Source organism: Apis laboriosa, unplaced genomic scaffold, assembly GCF_014066325.1.
Source record: "Apis laboriosa isolate Shangri-la unplaced genomic scaffold, ASM1406632v1 scaffold11_cov152, whole genome shotgun sequence".
NCBI classification, from domain to species: Eukaryota; Metazoa; Arthropoda; class Insecta; order Hymenoptera; family Apidae; genus Apis; species Apis laboriosa.
In genome coordinates this window covers 793,625-803,935 of record NW_025221020.1, presented here as the reverse complement: position 1 = coordinate 803,935, position 10,311 = coordinate 793,625, and the positions used below count along the sequence as shown (strand labels likewise).

At 36.0% G+C, this 10,311-nt stretch overlaps 1 protein-coding gene across 1 annotated transcript; it reads left to right on the top strand.

The window, feature by feature from the left end:
* The first annotated feature begins 221 nt into the window (after positions 1–221).
* Positions 222–1,829, top strand: LOC122719125 (dynein light chain Tctex-type protein 2B-like). The gene is made up of 4 exons (XM_043944699.1): positions 222–639; positions 732–815; positions 951–1,147; positions 1,365–1,829. Exons 1-4 carry the CDS (start codon positions 523–525, stop codon positions 1,528–1,530), a joined length of 564 nt encoding a protein of 187 aa, XP_043800634.1. The 5' UTR covers positions 222–522; the 3' UTR covers positions 1,531–1,829.
* The last annotated feature ends 8,482 nt before the right edge of the window (positions 1,830–10,311 follow it).

Sequence of the window (10,311 nt, the reverse complement as noted above, 5' to 3'; positions counted from 1 at the left end):
TGTTTAAAAAGCATAAGACGAGAAAAATTGAAATAGAATATAAATAGACGGTGATTTCTCGAAGACTTGCTTTCGACGTCTCCTTTCCTCGCTAAGCTTCTTACATTCAATATAAATTAAGAGTTGTGCGGCGTATTGTTTGCTTTGTCCCCTACAATACGAACGCGAATCTCCATCTCTTTTATTCCAATTTTTTTCGATCGAAAACCATCTTTCCTCGTGAATCGCATCTATAGTTTGAAACTGTAGAAAATTATATTTACTATAGATATATATATATCCGTGATGGATCAACGAATCGAATCGGAAAAAGCAAACGAATAGCGAAGCGCCAAAAGTGGCGCGTGGCGAACGTGACAATCTCCGAAACAAATGGTCGAATATCGTTTCTCTCTAGTTTCGTTCACGACGATACAACTACTAAGGTCTAACCTTATCTTATATGATATATACATATAATTTCTTTTGAGATCAATTTTTTGTAATCTCGAATCTCGTGTTTTTAAATCGTATTTTTCAACAATGAGTCAACAACAAGGAAAGCAAACCAACACAGAAATTCGCTCCGCGAAAAGTTTAAAAGTTTCAAATCCTAATTTGCAAAAACCTGTTAGTTTAAGAGGTGTGCAATTTAACGAGGTAAATCGAGAGGATGAATCCCGATAAGGATTATCAATCAGTAAGGATTGTTCATCGTCGACTTAATAACGTTTATATATTCTCTTCTTCAGGGTAAAAAGAGGTTAGGTTCGAAGAATTCTGGTACGAATTCGGCGAGTCGAGTGTTTTTCCATAAACGTGCAGATCGGATGAAGGTACGTAAAAGGTATTAAGGTTAAGAAAGAGGATATCGAGCTAACGTCTACGAAGTATTCCTTGAAAATCGAAACGAGTGACAAGTGATACAAGTGATTAATTGACACCGATATGTTTCGATGAAATATGCTCAGATTCCCAAGTATCAGAATACCTATCGGCTTGAATCGTTTAATCCCTTCAACATAGAGGTGGTCGATAACATGGTGAGGGATACGATGGAGAGTAAATTGTCGACGGTGACGTCCTATCATCCAAACATCATGGCTAAATTGTGCTTCGAGATCGACAACGAGTTGCAAAACGCGCTCCTCAAAAAGAATTACGATAGGTAGTAAGCTCTGGTTCGTTTACATTTTTTCACGAGTTATAAGCGAAACATGAATGCCAAACGATTCTCTCTCTCTTGTAAATTTCTTCGTAAAATCGTCCTTCCCTTTTTTTCTATACGAGAGCGTGATAGACGCGCGTCGTTTTGTTAAGAAATTAATTATTATTGATAATTGATGGTGGATTTGGTAACTCGTTTGTTCTCTCTTGTTTACAAGGTACAAGCTAGTGGTGCAGGCGACGATAGTTCAACGTTTCGATCAAAGTTTACACGCGGGTTTTCAATGCCTTTGGGATGTGGAACGAGACAATTATTCGTACTACGTTTTTCAAAATAACCATATTTACGCTTGGTGTTGTGTATTCGCCATATATTACGAGTAAAAATTCATCGTTCTCCGGTTAAATCGCACGGACGCAATATGTGGACGATATACGTTACAATTTCAAGCTAATTCCTTTTTTTTTATCTTTCTCTTTTTTTTTGTAACCCCTGTTCGTGATATCATCCGATACCAGATTACATAATGGCGAATATATATATATCGCGACTTTTACGAGAATTCACGTACGAATACACGAGCGTCAAATTTGTTTCGGCTTTTTTTGCGATTGCGCGTCTGACAAGACAAATTCTTATTTTTATTGCTCGAATATAAAAAATTATTATATAATAAATAATTTCAAAAACTGTATATCGAACAGAGAAAAAAAGAAAGAAAGAAAGAAAGAAAGAGAGAAAAAAAAATAAAGGTTTCCTTCGATCGATTATAAAATAACAGCGCGGTATTAATATTTATTAGTTTTACAACTCCGCCCTTTTCTCTTCCCTCCCCTCCTCCCCTTCCCCCTCTCCTCCCTCCTTTCCTTACCTTCGGCCGTCCCCGTTCGGTTTTTCACGATGATTTATCGAGAAACTTTCGTCCACCCCTCATCGGAATAATAGCCGGCCGATTTAAAGTTTCGGGAACATGTCCGACATTTTTATAGATATTCGCGGACTTATTGGAACATCGAAGCCACGATTTCACGATCCGTTCTCTCACGAAGAGAGAAGGACGATGGAGAGAGGCGGCTTTGTCTCTTGTCTCCCGAGAAGATCGAAGATCGAAGGTCGCATTCCGTATTTTCTTCGTCTTATCGAATGATTCATCGTCGAACCGAGACGAAGAGGGGAAAGAGGGTTAAGAGAGGGCGGAACGGAAATGAAAATGAAAATTCGTGGCTGTATATATATATCATCATTTCGTAAGACGAATACGTGGTCTCTAACATTGAAACAATGCAGTTTCGAATATAGATCTACAGCGTTGCCGATACCAGGACAATTTCCTGGCCGATAGATTTTTTCCCGTGATACGATTAGAAGAAATATAAGCGCCGCTTTAATGACCCTGCTGGAAATTACGGGAAGGGGGAGGGGGGAAGAGGGGACGTGTGGCGCGTCGTTTGGCTAAATTAATGGTGCAATTTCGGGGCCTGTGTTTCCCTGAAACACACAACGTGCGTGTTTTTGGCGGTGGGAAGAGAATGGAAGAAAAATATATCGGCAACTCACCGGATATTCGATTATCGACGAATATGTCGTGTTTCGTTCTTTTTTTTTTTTTTTTTTTTTTNNTTTTTTTTTTTTTTTTTTTCTTTTTCGCCACGATTTCCATAAGTCCTTGATATAACCGTTGTTCAACCTGAACGACGCGTTGTTCTTTGGGCGTTACGGCTCTAAGATTTATGCGGTTGCATCTGGACGGGGGTTGAAATTGCTTTTCCTTTCGATGTCGTTTCCTGAAAAAAAAAAAGTGGAATAAGAAGGAAAGGGGGAAGGGGGGGAAGAAAAAGATTTATTCGCAGCGCGTTTCATTTACGTCGAAATCTCCATCCTCCCTCCCTCCCTCCCGTCTTTCTGTTTTGCCCGTCGAAAACTTGGAACGATATCTCGCTCTTTCCTCGTTCGTTCCAAAACGATGATATGAAAAAAAAAAAAAAAAGAAATATAAAAAGGAAGGGAATAGAGACCGCGTGTTGTGTTTCGACGCTTAGAGGATCGGCGCACGCACGAAGAGACTCCTATATTCGTAGAAGTTTGGACGGTGACGGAAGGCAGCCTGTGGTTACAAGCGAGAGGAGAAGGGATGGAGGGGAGAGGGAATTCCGACCGCCTTCTGGTTTTCGACAGGGAAGAAAACTTGATCGACGTCAGGTAGCGGGACAATCTATCACCGAAGCTGGTTCTGTTACTGGCTTCGACGTAAAATCAATGCAGATTCTCATTTCCATGTAAATTATCCCCGACACGTAGGTCGGTGTCGAAAGCGGGAAACGGACAGTCGTTGCGTACGCGCCGCGAGTTCGCGCGCATTTTTTCCTCGCCCCGCGGGAAAACTTTCGTTCCTTGTTCCTTGTAATGTTGGATCTCGGCCGTGTCACGAGCTTAACGAAAACATGATTAAACTTTTCTAGTTAAAAAAAAAAAAAAAAAAAAAAAAAAAAATTTTCCCTGATCCCTCGATCCTTCTGTTTATTCCCTCCCTTCTATTCTCTGGCTCGATAAAACGCTAGAATTGTCATCATTGCCAAACAATTTGAACGATTCTACTCTTGAGAACGAGAATAGCGGAAGTGTGGCGAGGTGTTGATCGAGTTATCGGTTCGACGACTGGCAAGATCGAATCTGGAAGATCGTATCGCGACCAAAGCCATCGAAGAAGAACTTGGAATATAGTTACCGGTCGATTCAAAATCGTGTTACGTGTTTATAATCTAATATCACCGGAGACTGACAGCGGTCAATACGAAGGAAGTGGCGATTTGATCGAAGCTGTACGCGATTCGATTATATTCCTTTCACGCGATCGATTAATCGTCAATTACATTTTTGAATCAAGAAGAAGAAGGAGAAGAAGAAATTTATCTAAAAAGGCGCATGCATCGTTATCGCGGTGAAATTGACGGATAAAACGGGGGATAAATGCCCGTTTATCGTTTTACCGCGATCGTTGTTTTGAGCGAAACTTGAGCTGCGATCGCTCGTGAGATAATCATCGGTCGATTGGGATTTCGAATACCGCGATGATCGGATAATTCTATCTTTCTCTTTCAACTCGATTCGAATTTCGCAACAATTTCTCTATACGGTATAATTCTCTGTGATTTATATTTCTATTTTCTTTTTTTACGTGAAACAATTCGAAATGAAAGAGAATCGCGAAAAAGAATAATTTTCGCCGATCTATTAGAATGGAAATTATCAGGCGGAATATCTACGAGGACCATTACGATTATACGTTTTCTTTTCATGCACGATTCGTCTTTGTCGGATTGATAACTTTTTATCTCGTTGTTGCAAAGAGATTCGCAAATTTTTCGGATTTTATTTGGTATATAACTCACCGAGATCCGATCGGGTATTTTTAGGAAGAAACGTTTCCTCTATCTTACTTCTCTCGCGTCGAACGTGTCTTTACAAAAGGAAGATCGATCGAAAGAAATGTTTGATCTTTTTCGTTCGTTGTGCACGTACAATGGACATCGAAACCTTCTATTGTAAACCTCCCATTGTGTCGAATATAGTATCGACACAGGATTTTTTCGTCACCGATAAGACGAGAGAAAAAGCGATACACGCTATGAAGGATGAAACTCTGGAAGTCACTCTGACCGGAGAATTTTTTTAACGAAATTCGCTTGTCCCCTTTTTAATTCGAAAAAATATATTTTCGAGCTTATTCGCGATGCGCGGGAACAAATACTGATATATGGAGGCATCTTTCCACTTTCAATTTGTCCCGCACGAAACGCCCTCATTTATCTTTATTTCCTTTAAGCTAAGCCTCCAAGCTTAGCGTTATCGGTCACGGCACGCGAGCTCACTTTTCCTTGGGAAGCCACGATCTTAAACGGGAGGATTCAATTTCAACGATCCTTCGTCGTTGTATCGTGCCAAGATTGAAAAACATATTGTGCACAATTAATAGAAATACCCGAGATTAATGTAGGCCCGATTATATCGAGCTTTCAATTCTTTATTGTTCAATGATGGAAAGAAATTTTGCGAAAGGAAGATGGGTTTGATTGATTAATGTGGAAAGAAATGCCTATTTTCACACGTATTTTTATACCATGTTTCTACCAGTTTCTACCATGGTCACATATACTAATTCGTCACATATACTAATCCAGAGTATTTTAACGTATCGATATAAAATTTTTTTTATTTCTCATAATGTGCGTATGTTAATTACAATTTGTAACGATAGTTTAATTTATAAATATAATTTTGTATTTGAATAGTTAAGATAATTGTATGTACACGAATAAATTAGACGTACTTAATAATTTCGAAAATATTTCAGCTTCGTAACTTTATAAATGAAAATAATTTTTACGATTTTGAATATTCAAATTATAGCTTTTCTACTAGTATGCAGTATGTAGTGTCAGAATTGTCAACAAAGCGTCTTAAGTGGGGATAGGCGGTCCTAGCGAAGGACATTTTTTGCCTTTGTCCAGCTAGACTTCTTTCCAACAGTAAACAGTACTGTTTTTTTGTTTCTACCATAGTATTTGTCTCATATACTAATCTAAAACATCGATCTGTATTTAAACTTCGTCGATGTATTAACGTAAACTTAGAATCCAGAATATTCTAACGATATCGATAAAATTTTTTTTATTTCTTATAATATGCGTAGGTTAATTACAATTTGTAACATTAATTTAATTTATAAATGTAATTTATAAATGTATTCGAATAATTAAGATAATAATTGTTTGTATACGAATAAAGTAGACATACTATAGATATATTAATATTATATCGAAATAATTAGTTTCGAAAATATTTCAATCTTAGATAATTGTCGATTTTGAATATTCAAATTATAATTCTTCTATTAGTATGCAGTGTGTGGTGTCAGGATTGCCAACAAACACACTTAAAGCGAGGATAGGCGGTCCTAGCGAAAGACTCCTCTTACCCTTATGGTATTTTGCGAGACTTTTTTCCATCAATGAACAATACATAATTGTATTAATCAATTCCAATTTAACGCATTTTCCTGAAGAACGGTCTCTTCTTTTCTTTTCGCGAAAATAATCGCATCGCTCCGTTATATTAAAAACCATCTTAATGCATTGATGACGGGAAACGTCTCATATACTTCGTGAGGTATCTTATAAAAAATATTAAATAAAAAAAAGCAATGGATGTTAAAATGTTATGAATACATTGTATTCTTGAATAATAAGAAACTGTTATCGATAGTTTAAAATTTTTTTTAAAACTTTTATTTAGTAACGAGGAGGCAATTGAAAATGGAATCTGTTGATGTGTTGTCAGATGTGACAAATGAAGCTGAGAGTGAAAATAATATTTTTGATAGTGGTATTGAATTTTTTGACACGATATATTTGTAAATTTGGCTTAGTATCTCTTCATCGGAGAAATAGTTTTTGAAAGTATATTACACTAAAAAAAACTTGTTATTAAAAATATCTTCAAATATGCTCATTGATTTTTAATAAAATATTACACATTTCAATTAATTTATTAAATAATTGAAAAAACAAGGATTCAAACTATATATAAAAAGTAGGAATTTAAACTATACGCTTATCAGAGCATATCGTCATCAATGTGTTAAGAATCTTTTTGAAATCGTTTCATTATACGGTTTTCTCTAAATTGTGTCACAACGATCGTAATGATGTAAAAGGATAAAAAAAAGGAAAATTTCTCGTGTGCCATCTTTCATTAACCGTTAATTTAATTGCAATTCTTCAAAGTAAGATTTTTAATGAAATTTCTTTATTTCATATTTCGATTAATTTCCATTAATTTTTGCCTTAAAAATCTTGTTCCAAAAATCCAGGCGAAATTCCATGGTCTATTTGATAATCATGCTCTACCAAATATTACCGCGTAATTTTACGTGTACAACGGCTATTTTACGGGGAACATAGCGAAATATTAAACACGTACACATTGTTAATGTTTATATTAAACGCATTATATCTCGCATTTTCGAGATATGTCATTGCTGTTTGCTACTCAGAACCGGTAATATGAATTTTGTGACTGATAATCGATTGTAATTCTTCGCTCGTTCCGATCTTTATTCCGTGCTAAGAAGAATTTCGTTAAATAATTTAAATTCACTTTGGATGCGCATCTGGTACGATTCCTTCGATCCTTTTCATCTTTCATTCAAAATGAACAAACCGATATTTCAATCAATAGTAAAATAGTGAAACAATTAAACCGTATAATTTTAAGCCAGAAAGAAAGAAAATCGAATAGTATATCGAAAGCAATACTGGACTCCAGCTTTCATCTTTCACGTTCACTGTGGATCGATTGTCCGCTATGAATATCCAAAGTGTAGAAAATATAAAGCATAAAAAATCTCGTTTTTTTTTTAACCGAAAATTCAAAGTTTTTCTGTAAATAAAACTGGATCAAAGAAAATCGCTAAATGAACGAGGCTAATATCTCTTTTCAGTGTGGAGTCACTTTACTTGTTATGATAAATTAAAGAGGCGAACGCGAGGCGCTGCCTCGTTGATCTTTAACGCAAACAGGGTTAACGAGTTTCTGCCTAATTTCGCTTCGACGATATTCGATCGTTACACCGAATTCCAATTTAAAAAGAATAGATACATTATTATAGATTAAAATTATACATGTAAAATGTGCAAAATTACAGATGTTTCTTTAATTGAAATATATTCGTGAAACGCGTGTTGTAAAATAAAATATTTTGGTAAAAAAAAAAAAAAAAAACAGGGTAATTAATGTCGTTTACAACTGAATTCTATTTCATTTTCTTTTTCCGTCTTTCGTGAGAATTTCTAATAATTCGAAAACCACTACCAGTGCACTTCTTATCACGATGAATAATAGGGTCACGCGAACCCTTTGTAGGACCCTTTACTCGTGTAATTTCTTGTTGCGCTCTTTAGGAAGAAATAGAATTTAAATAAAAATAAAAAGTAAATTGTGGTCCGCGTGGCAATTTATGTCTGTTCCCTCGTTGCTTTTAACTCGATTGTTTTCTATTATTAGTGGTATACCGTCTGCATCGATCCACTGTATTTTTATTATGAAAATTCATCAAAAGTTTCTTACTTTCGTAATAAATGATAATATCTACGGGAAAAATGAATAAAAACGAAACTAAAGAGGAGCTCAAAATAGAAGATAATCTATAATAATGTAAAGGAAAAAAGTCGCATTCGATAAATATAGTGTTTGTAGTATTATAATGCTGATGGAAGCTAATAGATGGATGTTTGTAAAATGCTCGACAGATGTCGTAACAAGTGGTATATTTCTTAAAGATGAGTAGACTATAAGCGGTTACAAATGCAGTACGCGTGTCTATAAGAGAAATCTCTCACAATGTAATTGTGTCTGACAGTGTTGGCCAACGTTAAAAAAGGAACTAGTTAAAATTTTGAATAAAGTTACGTTAAATGATTATTTATTAAAGTACTTAAATAACATTTATTCGTAGCTATTATAATTGATCCGTTTTTTTATAACCTGGACTGTTTGCCACTATATTTATTTGCGATTATATATACGTTTTGAACAATTGAATTATTAAAGCAACTTGTAATTTCAATTTTTCGTTCCTAACTATTAAATTTTCCCCATCATTGGTGTCAGAGCACAATATGGTTTTAGAACTATCTATTTGTTGTATTCAGCGGTCAAAGTACGACCTGTTCGCAATGAGACTTTCTTTACAAGTGAAGCTCATGATCTCAGAGATTTCTGTTTTCTTAATTCAATTGGGAGGATCACAGATTTCTGGGGCATGATAATAATCAATAATATCGCGGTCAGTGCCTGATTCGCGAAACTCCTAAGCTAGAGAAAATTTCTCGAGTTAAAATGATGTTGATTGCCGTTGAGTCAGCCGTATCTCTGGAGTATGTCACCCTTGGGATCTGGGATTCTGTTGCAGTCAGGCTAAGTATGTCAAAAATATAAAATTATAAGTGTAGGCTGAACTTTTCTCAAAAATGGCAATTTTCTCAAATAACATCATCCTTTGTTTAAGCTTAATGAAGATCGTCGACCGATAATAATAAAAAATACGAATAATTTCTCCGAATAAATTATTTACGAATTTCGCGAACATTGTAATAAATTGTCAAGTTGAATAATTTATCACATACTTACGATCAAATATCATTCGCATTTCGTAATGAGAAAGATATTATTGCACGTATTTACGTAAATGAGCAACTTTTTCGCGGAGAAAGGTTTACAGTGAGATGCGTCGAAATTCTCGATGCGAAAAAAAAAATTTATCCAGCGCAAAAAATTATGCCTCCTTTTTATGCAAAGCATCGCGTAGAGCTTTTCCTCGATTAACCCGCCCACTTGTGACCCAAATACACGCGATACGGAAAATTGGAGGACACCGTTTTAAGGCAAAGTTTGAAACTTGACGAAAGAAACGTATCTCCATCGAACGTTTATCACATTCTTCTAACTTTATTTTCGACGCGGCCTAATTAATCGCGAAAGATCGATCGCGAGACTCGCCCGTTAATTCTCGCGTATTAACCAATGATCGCGTAAAGTATCATCGAGAACGAGCTTCTCGTCATTTTTTTTCGTCGCGTCCCGATTTACAGGATTATCGATTTTCACGCGAGCATCATCCCGCGTCGACGACGTGCAATTTTTTAATCGAGCCCTCCACACCTCACGCTATATTATCCAGGTGAGAAAGTATAAAAGTTAGTGGATAGTTGTTACACTGGTTTTATCGAGCGTAGCCCGAGGCCGCTAGTAACGATACCTGGCAACCGATTATACCGGATATTGATTACATTAATACTTGGGCTTATGTCAAATCGCGGTTGAATCGAGAATCGTTTTGAAAAATCGTTTGGACGAGTTAATACCATCGTGCGAATATAGGTTTCGCTAATTTTAACGGAGGATAAAAAGAACGATCGGCACCCCTTTGTCCGGGTTTGGATCGATCCGAAAGCATTCGAATTTCTATCCTCGCTTCTTTTTTTTTTTTTTTTTATCGAAACTAAACGTACATAGAGAAAAAATATCGAAATTGATACTCGATGACGAGCGAATAATATTCGTTTAAACAAAGCATCGGGCGAAGAAACACTACGATCCACTCGATT